Source organism: Pongo abelii, chromosome 23 (assembly GCF_028885655.2).
Source record: "Pongo abelii isolate AG06213 chromosome 23, NHGRI_mPonAbe1-v2.0_pri, whole genome shotgun sequence".
Classification (NCBI taxonomy): domain Eukaryota; kingdom Metazoa; phylum Chordata; class Mammalia; order Primates; family Hominidae; genus Pongo; species Pongo abelii.
In genome coordinates this window covers 53,648,922-53,675,492 of record NC_085929.1, presented here as the reverse complement: position 1 = coordinate 53,675,492, position 26,571 = coordinate 53,648,922, and the positions used below count along the sequence as shown (strand labels likewise).

The window sequence follows — 26,571 nt, the reverse complement described above, 5'->3', positions numbered from 1 at the left end:
CACTGCACTCCAACCTGGCCGACAGAGCGAGACTCTGTCTCAAAAAAAACAAAAAACAAAAAACAAAAACAAAACATCGTCATCTTCCTTTGTGTTTCCACGTGCTCTGAGTGGGCACTGCCCTCTGGCAACTGACTACCTGGACACCAGGAGAGTCACCTGTACTCGACCATCCTGGGACGCCCGATGTCGGCTGCTCCAGGAGCCCCAGCTGGGCTCAGGCTGGGATTGGCCTGCCGCATGCGGGTCCCTCTCCACAGCAGCCAGTAGGGGGCCCTCAGCAAGGGACATCAAAGAGATGCTGGGAAGTTCTTGCAAAGTGGCCCATATTTCTCTTGCCTTAGTTGAGCCACAGAAAGATCTCATTACTTGTTTTAAAGATCCCTGCAAGTCACCCCAGAGTCTCTCCCAACAATCCTGTTCCTTCATCTTAACTCACACTCCATCTTCCCAAACTTTCACCATTTCCTCCAGGAAGAAAGCTATTAAACTCTGCAGCCCAAACCCCACTTTACCCAGAAATGACTTGAACCTTCCAATTCTACTGCATGATCATAACGAGAGGTATAATTTAATAGGGAGCTTTTTGAAGTATAAAAAAGTTACCTGCTGGTGTCACCGTGTTAGCACTAGAACAGAAGATGCTCTGGGTGTGTCGGGCCTTCCTGCTCCCCCAGGTCTCCAGGGCACACCTCATAGCGCTGCCGGCTTCTGAGAAAGCCCCGCCCCCGGGGAACAACAGAAAGTGTTCTGGAAGACACTGGGAATCCCGTGGGCTCTCCAGGGACGGTCGCCCTCCCTGAAGTGTGAGGAGGAACCCAGGGGGGTGCATTTGGCCATGCTGGCGGCAGACCTTGCCAGAGCCTGGGGACTCGATGGGGCTGAGATGTCGCCCGTTGCCTGGGTCTCTGGAGGGCCCTGCCCCATGGGCCTGGGGCAGGAGTGTGGTCACTGTGCTGGCCACACCTGGTCCCCGTGCTCACCCTCAGCATGAAGGCTGCCTTCCCGCCGCCCTCTGCAGGCCCCTGACCCTCCCTCCTTTATAGGGCTTGTCCCACCCAGCTCCTTCAGCCTCTATGTCCCCACTCCCGCCTGGCCCAATCTCCGCAGGCGCCATCTTTGTCCTCTGTCCCCTCCAGGCCTCTGCCCGCCTGTCCTCCCAACAGCCCTGCGCACTGCTGCCTCAGTGTCCTCACACCAGCTGTGCTCAGACTGGCGGACCTCGGTGGAGCCCAAACTCATCACCTGCTTCCCCCACGGGCCCCTCACTGCTCCTGAAGGCCCACCGCTCCTCCAGGATAGAAGCCGCCCCGTCTGTCCCCCTCGCCCTGCAGCCCACTCCCCAAGCCCTGCTTCTGGGACCAGCTCGCCTCCTCCATGCCCCTCGGTGCCACCTGTGGCTGAGAGGGCAGCACCCCATGCCCAGCTGATTTGCCAACTCCACACCAGGCATGTTTTAACTCCGAAAATGACGTGCACAGAGGCACAGGCAGGTCCCCTCCCCATAGAGCTTCCACCCGCATGCCCACCCCAGGCCCAGGTCACGAAGAGGCAAAAGGTCCCAGTGCCTCCCAGGACACGCGCCCCTAGTCTGGCTTGAGGGCCTGGCACGGGTGGCCCGTCCTCCAGGCGGCTCCCAGCCCTGCTTCACTCAGGGGTTTGCTGTCCTCTTCCCCAGCTTTCCCACAAGGAAAGCTCTGCTCCCTCCTCACAGCTGAGCCCAGGTCCCAGCTCCCACAGCGCCCTTCCGTCTGAACCCTGCACATCACCACCCATCCCCAACCTCCGTGCATTTACCCTGTGGTTCCTGCTAAAACACAAGGGCAGCACCCACCCCCGCCACAGCAGCAGGGATTCAAATGCTCAGCTCAGGCGTGCCCTCCCCCGCTGACCTGAGAGTTCCCTTCTCTCTCTGTTGCTTCCACACAAGGACCCCTCTTCGGGGAGGCCTCATCCGGCAGTGAGCGCACCCACCATGGACCTGCCACATGCCCAGCCGTTGTCAATGGTGTCCTCTTTCCTGTTTCGCAGTGTTGCATCAGAACACGGGAGGCAGGCATGTGGGCCCCCAAGAGTTTCTGTTCAAAGAATGGTCCAAAGAGCTAATACCACATAGCCACACAAACCCCACACAGCAACATAAACCCCACACAGCAACACAAACCTGATCTCACAGCACGCATGACCCTGCAAACCCCACACTTGCACACATGCAGCAACCCGCACACAAAGGCACAATTCACTTCAGAGATTACTTTTCAATTGACCCAATTTTGTCTTTAAAATGTCTTGAAACAATAGAGACGGAGACAACGATCTTTACTTTGGCATTTCATGACATTTGCTGCTTCCAGTGAACACAGGATGAAAGAGAAACCTGTATGAAGCCATTAGCCTGTCGAAGGCTACTCAGCATTGCAAGATCAGTCCCATTTGACAGAGATGTGGCCCACTGCCACGGGCCATTCTGTGAGCCAATGGGCAGGTTGAAGCCTGATGGACTCATTAAGCGGGTCCTGGGTGTGAGTTCACCAGTGACTCACGACAGCAATGGACTGGCCCAAAAGGATGCTGGAACTCCAAATGAAAGCACGCAGAAAAGCATGTCTGTCAGGACTGGGTACACAAACTCATCCTGCCAGCCGGGAAACACTCCTTCCATTCCTACCACACGCCAGGTGCTGGGCTGGATACGAAACCACGGCCCGAAACCCCCAGTAAGCACAACAAGGGGGCTTCACAGGTGAGGGGCCTCCAGCAGGAGTCTATGCCCTCCTGGAGAGAATGGAGGAAGCATCACCTGGGAAGCAGCTGGTGCTCTCTGTTTTCAGGCCAAAGCGAAGGGCTGGGTGGCCAGGAGTAAAGCTAAGCGATTCCACCCACCCGCCCCAAAGTCTGGGCAGACGGAACCTCATGGGAACACCCCTCAGCCTCCTGGAGGGGCTGAGACCTCATCGTCATTAATAATGTGGTTCTCTCAGGTAAGAAAAAATTAGAAATGATAAATCTCCATGTGCAAACCCCATCTTCTCTCCACCTCCTTCCAGGTATAATTCTAAAGCTGCCATTGATCTTTAAAGCAACCTTTAATTACCCTGAGACCCCAAAGTCCAAATAGGCCAAGGCTCGAGCTAAGGAGTATTTGCTTTGAGGCCTCTCATGAAGCAAATGAAAGGGACTCCGGGGGTCTGCAGCCAGAGAGGCTGGGCACACCCTGGCACCAGCTTCCGAGGCCAGGGGACGGGTGAGGAGGGAGGCCTCGCCGCTGCTTCTGCGCAGTGAAGCCCATCTGGGTCTCTGCAGAGCACAGGGCTTTTGCTGCTGTTGTCTTTCCTACTTTGTAAATCACAGATGCCCAAGAGAACCTGTGATGTCTTTATTGCTTGTCTCCTTATCAAAGATCCCGAAGTCTGAGGCTAGTAGCATTTAGGGCAGCCTCCTAAGGGCAGTGGGTGACTTCCAGACTCATCAGGTGGCCATACATGGGCTGAGACCACCTCCAAGTAGGGGCTGGGCCCAGAGGACCAGGTGGCCAGCTTGGAGGGGCTCAAAGGTCACGGACTGGAATTTGGTCCACTGTGCACACAGATCCTCACAGGTTACTCAGAAATGACCACACCCCCCACCCCCAACCCCTGTGATGGGGACACTGAGGACCCTGGAAAGAAGCCCAGGCCCATGAATGAAATGCGGCCCTTATGTCATCTACGGGCAGGACAGGGCAGTTCGGGAAACCTCGTCATGGTGGCTCAGCCAAAGGGAATGCACAGCCAGCCTCGACGGCACTTTGTGCAGCCTGGGAGCTGGGGTGACCTGCAGAGTCCACCCACCTCTCTCTTCCCACAGCCCCTCTGACCCTCTCACGCTCTCATCCCCAGCTCCTCATCCCCAGTGCCCCTCATGTGTTACCAGGGAAGCCTCTGGTAACTAAGTCTCCACCAGATGAGCAGGGCACGCCTCTTGCCTTGAGGGCCATGGGCCTGTGTGCTCTGTGTTGAGTGATGTGTTTGCACATGTGCATGTCAGCGAGCTGAGGGGACATCTGAAGGATGGACACGGCAGGACACCTGAAGGCTGGATGCGGTGGGACATCTGAGGGGCAGGGGCGGGGGGACACCTGAGGAGCAGGGATGGCGGGACACCCGAGGGGCGGGCACAGCAGGACACCTGAGGGGCAGGCGCGATGCAACATCCTAGAAGAAGGGCAGAGAACACAGAGCCCAGCATTCTGAGCTCCAGCTCCAAGCCATGAACCTCACAGAGCAGCCGAATCCCCACAACCATCCTTAACGTGGGAATTAACCCTAGTGAGAAAACCATGTTTACACATATTGAAAAGAACATGCAAAATACAAAGAAAAAAAAATTTCAAACAAGAAAATAAAATATCCATAACTCTACTAATGAAAACTAAGTCAGGCTAGCACCGTGGTTTGTTTCTGTTCGGTCTTTCTGTCCATGCGTGGAATAGAAGCAAATCTGGGATCATTTTTATCTGTATTACATATGTCGATATATATAATTTCAGGTCATGCTTTTCCTCCACATAGAAACGCAATGAAAACATTTTCTCGTTTCAGTAAATATTACTTGAAGATATTTTTGGTAGTTATGAAACATTATAACCAGCCATGTACCATAACTTAGGTAACTGTACCCCGAGAGCTGGATATGCAGGCTGCTGCCAATTTGTTTTTCCATAATTATAAACAAGGAGAATTACTGGATCGAGGAAAGGCTCTTGATATAAATTATGAATAGTTCTCCAGAAAGGCTCTGTATCACACCCCTCATCAGAGTGAAACAGCATGCCTGCTTTACGCCAACTTCATCCACTTCCAGGAGGTCCCTCGCTAAAAGCAGTGCTTATTTGAGAGAGCATTTGCTTCCATTTTCAATTCTTTACTAATGATTGGAAGAAACACTTACATTTTCTGGATAGCTACATACATTCTCAAGTGAGTTTCTGACTGTTCTGATTGTCCTCATCCATTTTCTATGAGGACATTTTCTTTTTATTAGTTATTTGTGTGAGTTCTCTGCATATTAAGGATATAAGCTATGTTGTGAATGAAGAACTTTGTCAACTGCCTTTGAATTTTGTTTATGATGTTTCTGGTATACAGATATTTACAACTTCTATGTTGTGCTTAAAATGTGCCACTCTAGAGTGAACTGGCATTTTCTTGGGCTAGGCACCTGGGGCTCTCTGGCCATATTAAGTTAACTTGTTAGCATAGGGTTTTTCAGACATAAAAGTAAAGTAAATTCTAGACCTAAATAAGTGAGAGGGTGAGCTGGGGTCAGGAATTTTCAGAGGAAACCTGCTTTTATTTCTCTTCCCTTCAGAGCTAAGCCTCAGGCAAGCATGAACCTACGAGGGCCATTTTGTCTGTCTGTACTGGTTTACTTGCTTGGGTTCAGGGGTCCTGACGTAGGCAAAGGGTCTCTGACTCACATCCACCTGCTCCAGCCCCAGGCCTTCTCCCCTGCCCTCTGCCAGGCTGTTTACATTGGGGACTTGGCCCCAGAGCAGGAAGCAGCAGACGCCCTCAGGGCAAACACAATTTCTAGGACTGGCTTACTCCTCTGAAGAGCCCATGAACTTAAAAAGCATTTTGTTAATATCCATGTTGTGTGTGCGCGTGTGTGCATGCACATTGTATGGGGAGAGGACAAGGAGCCTTCGCTGAACATTTTTTCATCATGTTACAAAAACAGAAGAAATCATCCTGATCTCAGTGGGGCTGTCTCTAGCATTTCCCTAGGTACTGGCGGTTGTTGATTTAAAATGTTCTTAGCATGTTAATAAAGTATTATTTTAGTTCTACTTAAGGGCAGAACTTTTTTCTTTTCATCAAACTCAGGAAAAGCTACTGAATCTCTTAAGATATCATGGGATTGAGGGCCTCTGGTTTATTGATAGGATATTTTTATTAATAGTGCAAGCCGGACAGTTACAGGCGTGCTAGCCTGATCTCTGAGGCTAACTCTAGGCCGGCATCCAGGAGCATGGCTACATTTCAGTGGTATTTTTATGGGATATTTTTTATTTTATAATATTGATGAAGGCGGGCCTCATGAATGGGATGGGTGCCGTGAAGGAGGCTGATGGGAGCGCCCAGCTCTCTTGCCCTCCTACCTTCCACCACATGAGGATGTAGTAACGAGACGCCCTGGACAGACACCAGAGGCCGACGCCTTGATCTTGAACTTCCAGTCTCCAGAACAGTGAGAAATACATTTCTATTGTTTATAAATTACCCAGTCTAGGCCTGGCGCGATGGCTCATGCCTGCAATCCCAGCATTTTGGGAGGCTGAGGCGGGCAGATTACGAGGTCAGGAGTTTGAGACCAGCCTGGTCAACATACTGAAACCCTGTCTCTACTAAAAATACAAAAATTAGCTGGGCGTGGTGGCGCACGCCTGTAGTCCCAGCTACTCAGGAGGCTGAGGCAGGAGAATCACTTGAACCCGGGAGGCGGAGGCTGCAGCGAGCCGAGATCGCCCCACTGCACACCAGCCCGGGCGACAGTGTGAGGCTTCATCTCAAAAAAAAAAGAAAAAAAAATTACCCAGTCTAAGGCAGTTTGTTAAAACAGCAGGAATGAACTAAGACACTCCATATATGTGGAGAGAGAAACTGGCAGATGTGGGATCCTGCACAGAAGTCACTGATGATTCAGCTGAGACAGGGTGCTGGGAGCCATGTGTCCGGGTGGCCAGCTCTGTGAGACGGAGTGCCAAGCCTGCTGCTTCTCTCCAGCAGGGCAGGTCACACAGCATAAGGATTTTTGAAACTGTGAACAAATTTACTAGGAAGACATTTTCAGGCCTTAGAATCATATTTAAAACCAAGACTTTTGGCAATGTTGGATTTACTCCCAAATTATAAGTCTATTCAAGTTTTATTTTGAGATGGAGTCTTGCTGTCGCCAGGCTGGACTGCAGTGGTGCGGTCTTGGCTCACTGCAACCTCTGCCTCCCTGGTTCAAGCGATTCTCCTGCCTCAGCCTCACGAGTAGCTGGGATTACAGACATGTGCCACCACACCTGGCTGATTTTTGTATTTTTAGCAGAGATGGGGTTTCACCATGTTGGCCAGGATGGTCTCAATCTCCTGACCTCGTGATCCACCCGCCTCGGCTTTCCAATGTGCTGGGATTACAGGCGTGAGCCACCGCACCTGGCCAGGTTGGGCTTCTTTCAAAGCTTATCTTGAGGCAAGTTTAGCATTTTTAAAATGTGTGTGTGTGTGTGTGTGTGTGTGTGTGTAAATTCCTCTTTCCTAACACAGAGGAGGACTATGTTTTCAGCCATCTATCTTGGTCCTCCTTGCTGGAAGTCTGCCTATCTCACTAGCATTTCCAACTGCCCCTCTAAGATGTACTTAGGAATTCTGCATAAAAACCCTGTCTTCTAATCTATTCATTTGCTTTTACTCATTCATTCTTTTATTGTCTTTATCACAAGTTGTCTTTATTTTTCTATTTTTAACTTCTTGGTTAAAGGCTTAGTTTACTTGCTTTAATGTTTTTAAATAATGAAAGCATTGCATCTTTGAATCTGTTTGCAAGCCCAGCACTGGCACATTCCTTGTGCTTTTGAACATCCTTCTGCAATTACAGGGTCATTTCCATCTTGACCCACATTATTTTGAAGGGGGTTCTTTAACATCCAAATGCTTGGTTTTTTATTTTAACTTTATTATGATCTAATTTTAAAGGATTATGCTCAGTGAACAAAGTTTATGTCATTGCTGTTTTTTTATTTTGGAAATGTTTATGGCCTAGGTTGGGTGATTACTTTTTGTAAGTATTCCATAAATACTTAGAAAGAAGATGCATTCTTTGTTGGTACAAATTCCACCCAGAACTCCCAAACCACTCCTTTTTTATGCCATTCAGATTCACAATCCACCTTATCTTTTATTTATCTTTTTTGAGACCGAGTCTCGCTCTGTCGCCCCAGCTGGAGTGCAGTGGTGTCATCTCGGCTCACTGCAACCTCCGCCTCCCAGATTCAAGTGATTCTCTTACCTCAGATTCCCCAGTAGCTGGGATTATAGGCACCCGCCAGCATGCCCAGCTAATTTTTGTATTTTTGGTAGAGACAAGGTTTCACTATGTTGGTCAGGCTGGTCTCGAACTCCTAACCTCAGGTGATCCGCCCGCCTCTGCCTCCCAAAGTGCTGGGATTACAGGCGAGAGCCACCACGCTCAGCCCCCACCTTATTTTTAATCCATCTAAATACGCTTAAACTTTCCTCCTATGGTTGCTTCATTGAATGTCTTTATATGTTTTATACAGTTTTAAATTCAAGTTTAATACAAAGACAGGAAAGTGCACAGATCACGGCCTCTACAAGGAGGCTTCCGACAGAGATGGCGCTGGGCTCCTGCGCTCCCAGGAGCATCCTGCTTTCCTCGCTCCTGCGGCCACTGCCAGACCCTTGTTGGGAGAAGGCCACCATGTGGGATGACTCTCTCTGCTCGATGCCATGGTGTGGGGTGACTCTCCCTGCTCGATGCCACGGTGTGGGGCGACTCTCCCTGCTCGATGCCACGGTGTGGGGCGACTCTCCCTGCTCGATGCCACGGTGTGGGGCGACTCTCCCTGCTCGATGCCATGGTGTGGGGTGACTCTCCCTGCTCGATGCCATGGTGTGGGGTGACTCTCCCTGCTCGATGCCACGGTGTGGGGCGACTCTCCCTGTGCGATGCCACGGTGTGGGGCGACTCTCTCTGCTCGATCCCACAGTGTGGAGTGACTCTCCCTGTGCGATGCCACGGTGTGGGGTGACTCTCCCTGCTGAATGCCAAAGTGTGGGGTGACTTTCCCTGCTCGATGCCACAGTGTGGAGTGACTCTCTCGATGCCACGGTTTGGACTGACTCCCTGCTCTGCCCAGGACTTCAAGACTTCTTCTTGAAGTCCGAAGACACGATTGTTCCTGCTTCCTCCGTGCACCATCCTGGCCTGTCCCTGCTCATCTTTTCATATTGCTCATGGCTGCTTATGTTGTAGCTGCCAATCCACCCACGGCGCCAAGTTCACTAAATCACTTCATGTTGCAGAGCAGGCTGTTACAAATCCACTGTTATGGGAAGGCCACCCCATCCTCTCTTTACCTCTCTCCCCAACCAGCTCCCCTCTCTCCTATCTATCACTTCTATTCCCTGGTCCCTGCCCACCTGCCGATCCCCACAGAGCAGTCCCTTCATGCACCTGCCCCTCCCGACTCGCCTTGCCCCTCGAGGGCAGAACCTGACACCACAGGGCCTGGCTCAGGGCGAGGGTTCCAGGGGCATTCAGTGAAGGAATGAGCAGACCGGCTGAGGCTGTGAAGTCCAGGGTCACAAAGCCAGACTGAGCCCCTCACCCTGGGCACTGCACATACCTGTGTGTGTTTGGCTTCCCCACTGAGCAGCTGGCAGATTCACACAACTCAGTCCCAGAGCCAAAGGGGACAAAGGTGAAGGCTCCCAGGCTGGGCAGCTCGGGCTGGCACCTGCTGGTCCTTCCCATGCTGCCCACCCAGCAGCTGGGGCTCCTACAGAGATGCAGGGCCCAGGGCCAGGCGGCCACAGACTGCCCGGAGCATGCTTCCAGAGCAAGGGCCCCAGCCTTCCACGATGCTGCTCTGCTGCCTCCTCGCCGCCTTCACCAGCCTCCTGGGGCAGGCAGTCACCATGCTGGAGGAAGCTGCTTCTCCCAACGAGGCTGTCCACGCATCAACATCGGGCAGTGGCGCACTCACTGATCAGACATTTATAGACCTCTCAGCTGCTGAGGCCTCCTCAGAGGAGGTTCCTGACTTCATGGTGGTGCCACACTCTGTTCACCATAACATTAACTGCTTTTTCTACTTAGAAAAACAACTCTGCCAACTACCATCCCCACTGTGTCTAAGCAGCTTGCTTACTTTAAAATTAAAAACAACAACGGTCCCAGCTCCTGGCAGGTGGTGGAGTTTCCAGCCTCACGAGGCATTCCCACTTCTGGTGGGCACTTCCTGGAAGCTGGCAGAGCACAATCGATCCCGCGTGGGCGGCCCCCTCTCAGCCAAGCCCAGGGTAAGGGCAGTGGGGCTCCAAGGAGGGGAAGCTGGTGAGGATGGGGGCCGGCAGGGGGAGGGCGGCCTGCAGGGGGGGTGGCAGTTGGACCCCCAGTCCCCTGGGAAGCCAAACTGAGAGGTTTAGACTTGGGGGGTACAATGGATAAATGAAGATTTTCCAAGATAGCTTATTTTCTAATTTTACAATGCCGTGCTTATTAATCAGGAAAAGATCCCAGTAATGCCGACATCAGGCACTTAAACTACACCCCCAGCCAGTCAGAATAGGCACAGGATGTGGCTCAGTTCTGGTTTAGCGCTCGTGCCCCAGCAGTGGGGGCCACAGAAGGTTTCCACATGGGTCATGACACGCTGGAGCTGGCCTTTCTAGTGCTTACCGTGCCACGTGTGCCTGAGGAGGGTCTGCAGGCCCAATCAGCAGGGGCGGGTGGCAGGTTCCTAAGGGAGGGGACAGCAGATCCCAAGGGAAAGCAGAGTCCCTGCTCGCCTCACCCCTGCTGGGCCCCAGTGTCCTCTTACTGTAAAATGACCCACAGAGGGCAAGGACAGTGGTAGAGGGTACCAAGCGGGCACCGGGGGGGGACACACAACTTTCCATACAAGGGTGCTCCTTTCACCCCCCAAGACCCTACGAAAGTCTGGTGGGAAAGTGGCGGATGGAAGGCAGAGTCCATGCTGAGCGCTGAGGCTTGAATCTCAGTGGCTGCAGAGGCAGGGCAGGGCTCAGCAGAGAGGCCCCATTGGACATCAACACGTGGAGCTGGCGGTGGGGGGGTGGCATTACGAAACACCCAGGGCAGGGCTGTGGAGTCACATACATATAGCTTACGGATTAGCAATGCAGATGGCATGGGGCATGTGCCTGAGGGCAACCACCCTTCCTGAGGACCAGCAAGCTCTGGCAGGGGAGGTGGCAAATCCTCCAGAGAAGCACACACCTCCTGGTACCCAGCGCTCAGGACAGGGCCAACGTTCACTCCAGAAGGTGCCGCCATCCAGAGGCCAGGAGGCCCAGGGTGCAGCCCCAGTCCCAGCTGTGCCCCTCCCCGCCCCACCTCACCCCAGCCCGCCCCGCCCCACCACTCCCTGCTCCTCGAGACCTGCCCAGCAGGCCCTGGAGGAGGCTCACAGATGGGAAGGAACCAAACCATGCCCCCATGAGGCTCAAAGGCCAAGGGGACCTAGGACACAGGCAGCACCCTCACCTTCCCCGCCTGCCCAAGTTTTCGGGAATTAAGGGGAAGTGTGACCCATCGCCCCCTCCCTGGCCCCTGAACTGCTTGGCTCTGTTGTTTAACACCAGGAGGGTCTCTGCCTTTCTTCTGGGAATCAGAAAAGGATTCTGTTCCTGTGGAACAACAATGACTTAAAGCAACACATCATTTCCCAAGGGACAAATCACAAGGCTACAACGAATGAGGGCTTTTAAAGCCACTTTCCACCACTGTTCCGCTGTTGGGGAATCATGTTCTGGGCCCTACTCGCTCAGGTGGCATCCCATGGATGCAGAAGCGTCTTCCTAAAATGTCACAACGGCACACACACATTGCCCGTGCTCACCAGGACTCCCCAGGTTTGTAACTTCTGTTTCTCACCTCCTTTCCCATGGGTTCAGTGCCCACAACACATTGTGGCACTCACAGCATTCTCGCCATCCAACCCCTATGGCATCAAAGAACCAACTTCCTCTTCCTCTAAAGGAAGAAAATCAATCTCGTGGCTCCTCTGCCAGCGCCTCCTCCCGGTCCCCCACTCAAGCCACAGGGGCCCCACAGGCTCTCAGAGTCTGCACTCCACCCCGCACCCCGCACCCCACACCCCACACCCTGGCCCTGTGGCTCTGACTGACTCCTGTCCTCCCTTCATCTCAAGTTAAGTAGGCAGGGCTCAGAGAAGGCTGGCAAAACATTTTAATCAGCTGCCCACGCTGCACCGTCTAATGACCGCAGAGCAATGTCTCCGGCCCAACAGCAAACACCGTATCCCTCACAGAAAAGCCCAATGAGGCGCGGTAGGGTGAGGAACGTGGGCACCTTGTCATTTGCATCTGTCAAGGCTGCCATCAATTCTCTTGCTTGGGCCAAGTCTGCCCCTGCCAGCGGCCCCGGGACGGGACCACCACATGACAGGGGGGTAGGAGGCCCACTGCCCACCCAACAGCACCCTCTCATGACCCGTCTCCCCCAGACCTAGCTCAGGCACCCTGGCACCCACAGCTGTCCCTATCTCCTGTCCTTCACCCTGAGGGGCTCATGGCCTGCTTCAGCCTCCAGGGCCGGAGTGACACTTCTGCACGTAATCACAACAGAAACAAACCCCGCCCAGAAGCTCCTACGGCCAGCGTGTGTCTGGTCCGCCTTGAGCCACCTTGTGGCACTGTCCCTATTTGGGAGCAGACAGAAGAAATGGAGGCGTCATTGGAGGCACAGCCTTTTGCTGAAGGTCAATCGTCTCTTTACTGTTCTCTCTCCCCAACCAGAATGTGCGCAGGGTCCATTCCTCGCATATGTGTGGCTCAGAGTCTGCCCAGAGTGGGGCCCAGGGCGATTTCTGGAGACGATGAGACACGGTCTGTTGTTAGCAGAGGCCTGAGCACAGTGCCCTGCAGCTTCAGGCACACACATCACCCCGAGTCCTCTCCTACCCCACCTCCCACCACCAGGCACGGCTGACCCAGGAGGGCAGCAATGTCCGCCCAGGGCGTCCAGGGAACAGAGCTCCCCAGCCAGTCAGTCACAGACGCCACCGAAGCAGGAACACCCGAGCTCCATGGACAGCCCAGTGACTGACTCTCGGCAGCCAGCCGCCTTCATCTGGAGAGCAAGTCCCCTGGGAGGCTCTCCGGGAGGCAGCATACAGTTGTGTGTGCTGGCCGGTGGGAACCAACCACTCTGGGCACCGTCCTACCAGGAGTGGCCGCTGAGCACCAGAGAGGCTGGGCCCTTCTCCCGACAGGTAAGCGGCCAGGTCAGTGGGGGGCCGCTGCCTGCCCAGCCAGCACTGCTCTCCGCACAGATGGAGAGCCCACTGTGGAGGACAGCTCGCCAGGAGACCGCAGTCTAGGCCCCACTCATTCATTCCATCTTACTTGGTGACACAGCAAGTCATGGCCCCTCTTGTCGCCTCTACATTCCCCTGTGCAAAGTGACGAGTGGGCCAGACGGTCCAGGAGGCCGCAGCCCCAGCAGTCTTGCATCAGCCGGGCGGGCGGGCAGGCCAGGTGCGCCCTACTCACTTACAGACCATGGTTGGGGGAGGCAAGGCAGGCGCGTGTCTGAGACTGAGATGCCAATCACTGCTTCAATGCTCCCCGCAGGGCACAACCGCACCCCACACTGACAAAAAGCCAGGAGCTAAGTAAGCAGAAGGAGCGTCTTGTCCCATCCACCTGCGAACACCCGGGCTGGGTTCCATCTGCTGGGCCAGGACCTGTTGGCAGCTCTTGGCCTCGGTACGGCCCTCACCTGTCTGGTCTCTCCTGGGGCCGAGATGAAGCGGGGCGGCAGGAGCTCCTTGGCTCCTCCCAAGGCTCTCGGAAGGAACAGGGATGCTTGGAGCCTCTGATGAGCACAGAGCTGGGGAACAACAGGCTGCCAGCTGTGCAGAGCACTGCCCTGGGGACCTAGGTCCGTCCCTTTATCTGAGAGACGAAGGCCTCGAGAAGGGAGAGTGGTGGAGCGTGGCTGACCCCAGCCAGCTGGTGCAGAGCCTGGTCTGGTTCCCACTGCTGGGGTCTTCCTTGCTGCACCCAGAGCCCTCTGCTGGATGAACACTGGGCAGAAGGACTTCCCAGCCCGCACCTTGAGGAACAGTGGGTATCACCCCGTGAAGGGGCCAACAGTCCACAGCATGCTCGGGACACCTCACAGAGGAACACGTGGGGTGGGTCAGGGGCTGGACACTAGTCCACAGGGAGTCCCACAGGTCAAGCACGGAGCCCAGCAGGGCGTGCCTCTGATGCATAGGATGCGAGGAGGGCTCTCCCGCTAAGTCGCCAGGTACTAGCTTAGTGAGGCTAAACAGCGTGCCCCTAGTCACAGAGCTCCCAGTGGCCTGGCTGGAAGGCACCCCAGGCTGTGTGATTTCTTGCCCAGCCCTGTCCCTAAAGCATCACAGTCCACATGCTGTAAAGAGGGTTCCAGGGACCAGAGGTCACGAGCCGCACACTGCAGGGGTCGTGCTGCTGAGGGGCACGCTGGCCCAGGGAAGGTTCTGCGGGGAGCTTGTCACACAGCCACATCTAATAACTCAACGTGGGCAGCGTTTCCACCGCTGTGACCGTGTGACCACTGCCAGGCTCGTCTCCTCAGCTGGACGAGCTTTCAACCAGCAGGAGGTCAGCAGCGAAACGCAGGCAGCGCTTCTCAAAACTCTTCCACAAATAACCCTGTGAACTAAAACGCAATAAACCTCTCTCCTAGTAGAAAATCAAACTTGGGTTCTTTTGAAAAGACATTTACTTACTTGAAAATCTTTTTCTTCTAGTATTTCCTTCCTCCATCTCACGAGAAAAGCAGCGCACACGTACAAGTGGAAATGAGAAAAGCCCTCCGGTTCAGACTAAAAGAGAAAAAATAACCAAGAGAGAAATTGTAACGCAAGGCCCATTAACATCACTGCGAGGTTATCTGCGACAGTCAGGGTTTATCTAGTCAGGGTTCAGAGAAAACCAAAGTTTGCGTTGACTCACTTTTACTTAATGCCTTAATTTCAAAATTCTCATTTCATTAAAACAAACACCATTTTCTCTTTAAGTTCCAGCAGCCTGATAAATAGCATGTGAACAGCAGACCAAGCTTCAGGCAGCCTCAGAAGCGGTTGTTCTCCTCTCTTGCACAGACAACAGCCAAAAAGGATAAGAGACAAATTCAACGTGTGCTGGTGTCACGCCAGGCAGAGTCTACTCCTCACAAAGGGTGCGTGAGGGAGGCCTCCTCCCACTCCACAGACGAGGAAACAAGGCTGAGCCCAGTCAAGCTGGAGATCAGGCACTGGGCCTGGGACCACAGCCCTGTCCAGGTCTCCCTGGGAAATGAACAGGGAAATGATGCTACTCGGAAGCCACGGACTCGGAAGCCACGGACACGGAAGGACAGGGAAGGACATGGCTCACGCCCCTCAAATTACCACCCATGTCTCTCCTCACTGTCATCAAACGACCCTCCCCTGCTCCCCCTTCTTGAGATATCTACCCCTTACTCATCCCGGAAACCCAGGACCACTGTCAGCTCCCAGAGGCCCTCCCACACCGAGGCTCGGGGCTTGCACACCTTGGGGCTATGGTGTTAGTTCAAGCACGCACAGCCAACTGCAAAGACTGAGGGTTCCCCAAACTCCAGTTCTTGGGGTGCTACCTTCACTGTTCTGCCTTGCCTGTGCAACATCTACAGGACTACTGTCAATGGTTCATTAAGTAAACAAATCAAATGCACAGTGCATTAGATGGTGATGTGCTATGGAGAAAATAAGGCAAAGACTGGGACGAGGAACAGCAAGGGGGTTTGTGTGTGAAGAGGGGGATGCCACTTCAGTACAACGGTCAATCGCCTAAGGTGACAGATGAGCAAACGTCCAAAGAGAAAAAATGTGTTTATTACTATTATTTTCTTTACTGAGACAGAATTTCGCCCTGTTGCCCAGGCTGGAGGGTAGTAGCGTGATCTTGGCTCACTGCAACCTCCGCCTCCTGGTTTCAAGCAATGTTCCTGTCTCAGTCTCCCGAGTAGCTGCAATTACAGATGTGCGCCACCATACCTGGCTAATTTTGTATTTTTAGTAGAGACGGGGTTTCACCATGTTGGCCAGGCTGGTCTCGAACTCCTGACCTCAGGTGATCCACTCGCCTCAGCCTCCCAAAGTGCTGGGATTACAGGTGTGAGCCACTGTGCCTGGCCAGAAAAGGCATTTAGACACATGGCAGAGAAACATTCCAGATAAAAGCAACAGGAAACACAGAGACCCTGTGGTTAGAGGCTGCCTGGCATGTTCCAAAAGCAGCGAGGAGACCAGCACAGCTACCGCAGAGCGAGGCGAGCAGAGGCAAGCGATGGCAGGAACATGTGGGGTACAGATCCTCGGGGATCTGAGCAGGGAAAGATGCAGGCTTCAGAAGCATCCCTCCCACTGTCACTCTGAGAATGGTCGGCACATGGCAGGGTGGGGAGAGATGGAACCAGAAGAACCAGGAAACAGGTTAGGGGACCGTGGTTGTCAGAAATTCAAGAGGGGCTAGTGACTCGGGCCAAGAGGGAGCAGGGAAGCTTGTGGGAAGACAAATTTGAGATGTATTTTGAAGGTTGTGCAGAAAAAATACACCAACGAGTATGAGAGATCTGGGGTAGGAGAGAAAGGAACCAAGGGCCACTCCCACACTTTGGGCCTCAACAACTGGAAGGGCGAAGTTGCCAGTTCCTAAGATGGGGAAAGGTTTGTGGAAAGGGCTGTAGGAGACAGTGTTTTGGTGGGAAGGCCATGAGTTGTTCTTTGGAACTGCCAAGTTTAAGACACTTGGGGATCCTGGTGGAGATGTCAGGGAGGCACCTGGACACACAAGCCTGGAGAGTGGCTAGTGATTTGGGCCAGAAATAAACACCAAGGACTGAACGACCCACAGGAATGACCAGCGAGCTGGGGCCAGACCACAGAACGTGAAGGGGGTGCATATTCTAGAGTTCCTGGATAGAGTGCCCTGCATACGTCCACTAAACAAAGTTCATCAACAGCGTTGTTCAAGTTTCCTATAAATCCTGACTGGTTTTTTTCGTCTGCTTATAATCTATCAATAACTGACAGGTATGTTTCAAAACTCCCATTATGAGAGTGAGTTTATGTCTTTCTCCTTATGGTTCTGCCAATCTTTGTTTTCTGTGTTTGGAAGCTATGTTATCAGGAGCATACAAATTCAAAATTGTTTTCTCTTCCTGGTGTACTGAACGTATAAATACTTATGACCTCTAATCTCACGCAGGGCTTTTGCTCTGAAGTCTCTAGTCGAGAGGAAGGAGTCTAATATGACTACAACTACCTATCAGTTTTTGTTTGGTAATGTATTTTAAACAGCTCTCCTGAGGTATAACTCTCATACAATAAACTTTACATATTTCAGGCTGGGCGCAGAGGCTCACGCCTGTAATCCCAGCACTTTGGGAGGCCAGGGCGGGCAGATCACAAGGTCAGGAGATCAAGACCATCCTGGCTAACACGGTGAAACCCTGACTCTACTAAAAATACAAAAAATTAGCTGGGCATGGTGGCGGGTGCCTGCAGTCCCAGATACTAAGGAGGAGAATGGCATGAACCTGGGAGGCGGAGCTTGCAGTGAGCCAAGATCGAGCCACTGCACTCCAGCTTGGGTGACAGAGCAAGACTCCGTCTCAAAAAACAAAACAAAACAAAAAACCTTTACATATTTCAAGTTTATAATTTGATAAGTTTTGATATATGCATACAGCTGGGAAAACACCATCACAACTAAGGTAGTGGACGTATCTATGGCTCCAAAGGTTTCTTTGTGCCCATTTGTAAATCCTCCCTTCGAGCCCTCCCAGTCCCAGACAATCACTGACTTACTTGTGTCACTATACATTACCTTACATTTCCAATATTTTCAAATAAAGGGAATCATGTAATACACATTTGGTTTTGGTCTGGCTTTTCCACGTAGGATGATTACTTTAGCTTCATCCATGACATTGCATGGACTAATAGATCATTTCTATACATGCTGAGCAGCACCCACTGCATGGATATACCACAGTTTGTTTATCCATTCATCTGCTGATGGACTGAATTGTTTCTAGTTTGGGGCTACTATGCAGACAGATGCCATGAACATTTGTGTACTCATCTTTGAATGGACCCAGGCTTTCATTTTGCTTGGATAAATACTTAGGAATAGAACAGTTGGATCATATGGTAGGAGTATGTTTACCTTTTGAAAAAACTGCCACTAGTTTTGATATAAACCTTTTATCAAATACATGCTTTGCAAATGTTTTCTCCCCAAGCCTCCTCTTTTCATCCTCTTAACAGTGACTTTTGAAGACCGTGGGTTTTAAATTTTGGTGAGGGTCAACCTAGTACTTTGTTCTTTTACAGATCATGCTGTTGGTGTCTTATCTAAAAAATCATTGCCTAACTCAAGGGCATAAAGGTTTTCTTCTAGAAGGTTTATAAAGTTTTACTTTAGATCTATAATCCATTTTGAGTTAATTTTTGTATATGGTAAAAAGTATGGAAGTTCATCTGTATGCACATGGATATCTAATTGTTCCAGCAATTTGTTGAAAGACTAAACTTCAGCTAGTGCTAGTCCTCACTTATGTCTTCTTCTTTTTCAAGGCTGTTCTGGCTATTCCAAATCTTCTGCATTTCTGTGTAAGTTTTAGAACCTGTTTTGTCAATTTTTACAGAAAAGCTTGCTGGGATTTCTGACTCATGACCATAGCATAGCTCTTAATCAGTCTTCTGACTCATAACCATGATATAGCTCTTCGTTTAATCAGATCTTCTTTCTCTTCACCAGTGTTTTATGGTTTTCTCACTACAGGTCTATTATATCTGTTTTTAGATTTTCCCTAACAAGTTCATATTTTTGATGATATTGAAAATAGGGTCCTGAAAATCTCAATTTCTGTTTGTTGGTAGTTGTTGGGTTCCCCCCTATTCTTTATTTCCTTATATTTCTCTTATAACTAGCACAGCACTGGGTTTTTAAACTCCAGCCATGCTTTCTAACCAAAGAGCTTGGTCCCTGCTGGCTGTGACTCCTGATACATTCAGGTTAATTCACATGCTCTCATTTAGAAGTTTCCAACTGTTCTACTTTTTCTAGCATTTGTCTTTCTGGCCTACTTCCCTCTACATTCTAATGCCCTAACCCCAGTGAATCTGGAAGTTACTGAATTGTTTCTATTAATAGGCCCTCTACAAATTTTAACATGTATATTTAACTTAATGATCTAAAATGAATTGTTATCTTTATCCTCCTCCCAAACAATACAAAAAATTAAGAATATTTTAATTCTAGTCATACCAGCACCACACACTGACCTAATCTTCCCTAGCTATGTACTCACGTTTTCCAGAATTTCAGTTCTACTGTGACTTTTGTTTTCTGTTTTGTTGTGTTTTTTGAGATGTAGTCTCACTCTGTCGCCAGACTGGGGTGCAGTGGCATGATCTCGGCTCACTGAAACCTCCTCCCGGGTTGTAGAGACGAGGTTTCAACATGTTGGCCAGGATGGTCTCGATCTCTTAACCCTGTGATCCACCCACCTCAGCCTCCCAAAGTTATAAATGGAGATCTTCTTGTTCTCTCATATATGTTTGTTTAGAGTTATTCATGACTTTACCTTTTTTTTTCCTCATTATTTCTTCTTGCACCTAGACCTTTCTTTGGAAATTATTATCCTTCTTTAAATTCGACCTTTAGAAGCTCCTTTAATGAGACAGTTTTAGGGTCTTTTGGTTGTAAGCCCTCTCAGAGTTCATTTGTCTAAAAATGTCTTTATTCTCATTCTTGAAAGATAGTTTGCTGGATATATCATTCTAAGTTGGTTATTATTTTAAAAGATGATACTGCATCATCTTCTAGCCTCCACTATTGAATGCTAGCAATCTATTTGTCATTCCTTCATAAGCAATCTAACTTTTCTCTCTGGCTGCTTGTGAATACCTTCTTTGTCTTGGATGTTTTGCAGTTTCCTTGTGATATTTATTCTGCTAGAGATATTGGTCTTTCTGAATCTGGGGAATAAGTAGTTTTCATCAATTTTGGAAATGGTCATCCATTATCTCCTATCAAACATCCATTTGTGCCCATTCTCTTTATTTTCTCAGAACTCTGATCAGATAGAGTTGGGGTCTTTTCATTCTATCCTCCAATTCCTTTAGCCTCTCTTTTTGTATCTTCCATCTCTTTGTCTTTCCGGGAGAAGTACTTTCCTCAAATCTCTCTTCTAGTTCATTAATCATCTCTTCAACTGTGTCACAATTTGTTTCACTTATCTATTACATTTGAACCTCGGTTATTTCTTCAGTTCTGCCTTGTAAATTGATAGTTACCCCTCCTTCTTTCATTCAATACCTTTCTTTGTATTATTTAAAATGTATAAGCTTATTTTTATAACATATCTCAGATAATTCTAAAATCTCTGTAGATCTCTTTCTGCAGTCTGTTTTCACTGCTGATTCTTGCCCCTGGTGGCTTGCTTCCTTGTACTTCAGTGACTTCTCCCGTCTTTATGCTCCTTAGAATGTATATCTATTGGAATTCTTTGAGGCTTTACTTTGCGGGGGAAGGGGGTGGGAAACCTATATTTGCTTCTCTAGAGCCTGAGGGCCTTGTTATCCCAGACTACATTAAACCAAATTTTTAGCTTGCAATTTTTTTAGGTCAAATAAGTAACATGAACTGGGGCTCCCCCAATCCATGTGAATGTAGGATTGTAGTTGGAAATTCTGAGGAAGGGGAGGGTTCTTTCTTTCTCCTTTAACCTGGCCAAAGCTAAGAAAGACAAACACAAACAGCTGTTCAGTCTCTGAACAAAACAGTCCCCAGGTTTTGACTCCTGCCAGTGGCTCATTAAAATCAACTGGCAGATACCCCTGGGTAAAGAACAGCTTTGATGCTGCTCCCCTATCTCTCTAGATTTGTATTTTCTCGAGATTTCTGGTCTCTGATAGTCTCACCTTTGTGGTTATGTTTTTTAAAAACACACCAGCATTATTTGGTATAGTCACACCAAAAACAGGAGGGTCTTTTGGACACCACATCCACCACACCACCGGAAAGGGGAGGCTCTGCCCTATTTTTTTTTTTTTAAATCCACTCATTTCAAGAATCTTAAATATATTACTACTGAGGCTTTGTAGTATAGGTTTGATGAGTTAGTTTTTTTTTTATGATATTATTGACGAAAAGAGTCAAACTCTGTAAAATATTTAAAGAGATTTATTCTGAGCCAAATATGAGTGACCATGGCCGATGATACAACCCTCAGGAGGTCCTGAGAGCATGTGCCCAAGGGGGTCAGGGTGCAGCTTGATTTTATACATTTTAGGGAGGCATGAGACATCAATCAAATACATTTAAGAAATACACTGGTTTGGCTCAGAAAGGCGGGACAACCGAAAGGCGGCAGTGGCGGCGGTCAGGGGGCTGTTCCCAGGCGATATAGGTAAATTTATACATGTTCTAGTTGACAACTGGTTGCGTTTGTCTAACGATCTGGGATAACAGAAAGGAAATGTCCAGGTTAAGATAAAAGACTGTGGAGACAAGGTTCTTTTGAAGTCTTATAGTGGCTGCTCTTAGAGACAATAGAGAGAAATGTTTCCTATTGAATCTTTTTTTTTTTTTTTTTTTTTTTTCTTTGAGACAGAGTCTTTCTCTGTCGCCCAGGCTGGAGTGCAATGGTGCGATCTCAGCTCACTGCAACCTCCGCCTCCTGGGTTCAAGCGATTCTCCTGCCTCAGCCTCTGGGATAGCTGGGATTACAGGCATGTGCCATCATGCCCAGCTAATTTCTGTATTTTCAGTAGAGATGGGGTTTTGCCATGTTGGTCAGGCTGGTCTTGAACTTCTGACCTCAGGTGATCCGCTTGCCTTGCCCTCACAAAGTGCTGGGATTACAGGCGTGGGCCACCATGCCTGGCCATCTATTGAATCTTTAAAAGGTGCTGGACTCTTAATCTCTTTAGGATTGGGAGGGCCTGGAAGAAAAAAATCTAGCTATGTTAATAGAGATTCTTTTTTGCTTTTGAGACAGAGTCTCACTCTGTCGCCCAGGGTGGAGTACAGTGGCATGATCTCGGCTCACTGCAACCTCCCTGCCTCCTGGGTTCAAGCAATTCTCCTGCCTCAGCCTCCCAAGTAGCTGGGACTACGGGTGCACACCACCACATCTGGCTAATTTTTTATATTTTTAGCAGAGATGGGGTTTCACCATATTGGCCAGGCTGGTCTCAAGCTCCTGACCTCGTGATCCGCCTGCCTCTGCCTCCCAAAGTGCTGAGATTACAGGCGTGAGCCACAGTGCCTGGCCAAGATTCTTTACAGACGCAAATTTTCCCCCACAAAGGACAGCTTTGCCATTTCAAAATATGGCAAAGCAACATGTTTTGGGGTAAAATTTTGACTTTCTTCTTTGTCATATAATGTTGTGCCAGAGTCAGGCTGGAAAGTAAGTCATGATCTACAGAGTTAATTAAAACCCATCTGATGAGAATTTATGTATGGTTTGTACGGCCTGACTCTCCAGACCCCTTAGATAGGAATTTGAGCAAGATAAAAAAAAATCAGAGCTTAGTCCTCAATATCCATTAAAATATATACAGCCATTAAAACGTTACATGTTTGTGTTGGAATTAAAACTGACCAAATATTTAAACTGAGTTTAAATGCCACTGCGACCCCTATATCCCATTCTCCGGGCACGTCAGCCCTCCCTCTGCACTGTAACTAGGATGCCCTTTCTAATTCAGTGGGCTCCTATCATGTCACCATTTTATTTTTCAATACCCATTGCCTTCAGGATAAAGTAGAAATGAGCCAGAGCAGACCGGACATCCGGTCCCTACCCACCCCGCACCTGGTATTCCAACCCTCTGCAGCCTTAGCTCTCTCGTGCACTCTGCTGCCCCACGAGGGAATGCTCCTGGTTTGTTCCTCTAGATAAACCCATTCATTCTTCAGGATCTTCCCCCTTCCTCCCAGGCAGTGGGCTGTCTCCACCCCTTCTTCCCAGGAGCCCTGGCCATGTCTCTGCTGCACGTGCCATACTGTCATGGTCCAGTGTGTCCCATGTGTCAGCTTTCCCCTCTGTGACCCCTTCTCATTCTAATCCCAGCCCCAAGCCTAAGAGTAGGAATGGAAACTGAATGAAATTACACACACACACCCAAATTCACCACCTTGGGTTACCAGGAGCCTGGGGAAAGGGACAGGCTAGGTGCATGGAACCTTGGCACTGAGAATGTACCTAGAGCAATGTACCTCTTTCTGGGTGAGGGTGAGGGTGAGGGTTGGGGGAGGGGGGAAAGAAACGTGTGTCTTTCCTTTTAAATACCTTAGGTGACCTGAACACACAAAAACCTTCAGGTCTGTAAGGCCCTGAGGGAAGCAGCCCTGAGGAATGCATGATTGGTAATTAGCATTGCAAACACTGAGAAGGAAAGGTCTCCAGGAATACTCCGGGAAGTTCCAGAATGATGGGTTCTCCAAGGAATCCTGTTTACACCCTGAATTTGCTTAACAGCCTTTTATTTAACCAGGGAGTGCAAAGGTCAGCCCCCGGCCAGCCCTCCTACTCAATCCTACTCGGAATTAGTAAGGCTGGAATGTAAATTCTGCCGCTCACAAGATGTCTCCAACCGGGGAGCAGAACTTAGGAGAGGCCACACTTTCATGGAAACACAGCGGGGGCGGGAAAACAGAGCTTTACGGCATCACTTAAGTGGATTATTTGTCTTGGATGACTTGGTAAATTACATTAAAACAGTAATTTAACAAATAAAAAATTCATATCATCTATGGAAAATGGGCTTCTGCTTTAATGAAGCATAATCCAGACAATAAATATCACCCAGCACTCAGTGGGTAAACAGGGAGGCGTGAGCGTTGGCCACAGACCAGCCCTGGGCACCCGGCCTTGGCCTGAGCCCACTCAGGACCAGGGGCTCCATCCCCTTCAGTGAGAGGCAAACGCCTGGGCTTGGTCAAGCAGGAGGAGACTGTGACTTGGAGAAGCCCCCGGGGCTGTGGGATGAGCACTGGCTTACTCACAGGGAGGTGCATAGCGCAAGGCCACTTCTGGCATCCCCCACCTCCATGCCACCAGGCCTGTCCTGCAAATCAAGATCTCCCCGTTCTCCCAGGCTCCGGGCTAGTTTGGGGAGGTAAAGGAAGGTGCCAGAGACTGAGAAAGGATCCTCAGTGATGAACCTTCAGCAGATACTCAGGACTGTCCCGTAGCAAAGGCAAGTGGGGGACGGAAATGGTTTCCTCCCCTACCCTGAAACAAAGGTCTTGAGCTGGTCACCTTCGAAACCGTAAGCTCTCCCTTCTTCTCCCAGCAGAAAGCCAAAAAGACTAGATGAGGAAATACCATCATTTGTGTGGAATATTCTGGATTGGGGGTGGAATGCTCAGCTACCCTGCACCAGGTAAATTCTGGACGTCACTGGAGCAAGGACAGCTGTCTGCCATGTGCCATGTGCAATGGGTACGATGTAGTGGGCAGATCCTAACAGTCAGAGGCTCCCCATCTCCCATCAAGGAAGATGAAGCCCCCAGTTCCCCTCAAGGCATTTGAGGCCCCATACACCTAACTCGGTGCCCCCACTCTGTCCCATGACCCCTTCACATTGGCCTCCAGTGCCAGGCCTGTTCCTGCTGGCGCTGGTCTGTTACAGCCCTAGCACTTGAGAAAAACCCCAACACACAATCAAACCCTGGAATCCACTGGCCTTGGAAACCAAGCATGTCCCGTCCGAGGACCGAAGATGCTGGGGAAACTGCTCCTTTCCTCCTGGGGCCTTGGCCGCCTCGCCTCACAGGCATGGCTGAGGCAGCTGGGCGCTGCACTGGGAAACTCACACAGGTCTCGGACCCAGCCAAGGTCTGGAGAGACGGAGAAGCTGGAAAGACATCCCTAGCCCGACCAGGGCAGTGACAGGCTCTAGAGGCCGGCCCAGCATCCAGCGCTCCTGGTGAAACAATGTCCCAAGCCTGTCCCTGCTTCTTCTCTGTGGTTTGGGGGGTAGGGGGACACCTCCAGTCTTCCTCACACTTCCAGTCTGCAGAGGAAACACTCAGTTGTCATTTAACAAGCGAGTGAGGAATATTTTAGGATTCTGACGAATGATGAATATGGTTCTGATTAATACAACAAAAGAACATTTTGGCAATTTTTATTTCAGATCATTTCAATATTCCCCTCTCTTAATCGCTAATGAAGGAAACAGCAGCTTTGATTGACGACTCGACAATAAGTCTGCCGGGGCCACACTGAAGCACAATGCCCAAGGGCTCCCGGGAGTGCCATGTAAATCGGGCATGTTTTCACACTTTGCAATGGAAGAGAAATATGGTTCTTTTAAGCAGATCCTGGCAAGCTCACAGACTGTCTTACAGAAGCCCCAAAGCTCATTTAGCCGAGGCTCTAACTGCCTAACCAGAGACCAAGTGATCCCTCTGAGGCCCGCTGCTGGTAGAGAGGACTCTGCTTTGAAGACAGCAGCCTACTGAGGGAAGGGGAGGAGGGCCCACCTCACCCCCTGTATGAGTCCGTTTTCACGTGGCTGATAAAGACATACCTGAGACTGGGCAATTTATAAAAGAAAGAGGTTTAATTGGATTTACAGTTCCACATGGCTGGGGAGCCCTTACAATCATGGCGGAAGGCAAAGAGGAGCAAGTCACGTCTTACGTGGATGGTGGCAGGCCAAAAAAGGAGAGAGCGTGTGCAGGGGAATGCCTCTTTTTAAAACCATCAGATCTCATGAGACTTATTCACCATCGTGAGACCAGCATGGGAAAGAATGGCCCCCATGATTCAATTACCTCCCACAACACATGGGAGTTCGAGATGAGATTTGGGTGAGGACACAGCCAAACCATATCACCCCTGTTCCCCAAGGCCTCACCCCTGTGCCCCAGGGCTTCATCCCTGCTCTCCAGGCCTTCATGCCTGTACCCCACAGCCTTACTCCTGTGCTCTTAGGCCTTACCCCTACTCTCCAGGCTTACCCCTGTGCCCAAAGGCCTCATTCCTGTTCCCCATGCCTCACCCCTGCACTCCACAGCCTCACTCCTGTGCCCTGAGGCCTCACCCCTATGTGGGACTGTGTGAAGTACTAAGAACAAGCTAGGACCGGCCTGCAGCTGCAGGGATGGGCCAGGCAGGGGCCCTGGAAGCCACCAGCCCCCCTAGAGTTTTCACTGCAAACACTGCCTTTGACCTGCAATCTTGGCTCTGCCTGTCAGCATCTACCCACTCTCAGGCCTGCAGTCCAGTCCACACAGCCCCAGGCCGCCCCACCTCGTTTTTCTGGTGCTCGAGGCCCTCACTGTTTGGGGCCCGTGTCAAACACCAGGGCTGGAAGGGCTCTTAAGGTCAGCACGTTGCACCTCTCTCTATAGACGAGAAAACAGTGGAGAGCTGGAGTGGCTGTGTGAGGCACCCGGGAGGGTGATGTGGAACACAGAATGGGCCATGTGAGACCTGGCAGAGCCACCCTGATGTCTTCTAACTTTAGAAAGCAGTGACGAGGCCGGGTGTGGTAGCTCACACCTGTAATCTCAGCACTTTGGGAGGCCAAGGCAGGTGGACCACCTGAGGTCAGGAGTTCAAGACCAGCCTGGCCAACGTAGAGAAACCCCATCTCTACTAAAAATACAAAATTAGCCAGGTGTGGTGGCACATGCCTGTAGTCCCAGCTACTCGGGAGGCTGAGGCAGGAGAATTGCTTGAACCTGGGAGGCAGAGGCT

At 50.5% G+C, this 26,571-nt stretch overlaps 2 protein-coding genes across 2 annotated transcripts in view; one reads left to right on the top strand and one right to left on the bottom strand.

Moving 5' to 3' along the window:
- Positions 1-26,571, bottom strand: part of TBC1D22A (TBC1 domain family member 22A) — a gene marked incomplete at its 5' end in the record, with an annotated part of 424,244 nt that overhangs the window by 48,574 nt on the left and 349,099 nt on the right. Inside the window, 1 exon segment of the mRNA NM_001133321.1 lies at positions 14,543-14,638. Coding sequence (NP_001126793.1) covers positions 14,543-14,638 — 96 coding nt within the window.
- Positions 9,603-10,080, top strand: LOC129052755 (uncharacterized protein UNQ6126/PRO20091). The gene is given in 2 exon segments (XM_054543816.2): positions 9,603-10,013; positions 10,015-10,080. Coding segments are annotated over 2 exon segments (477 nt in total).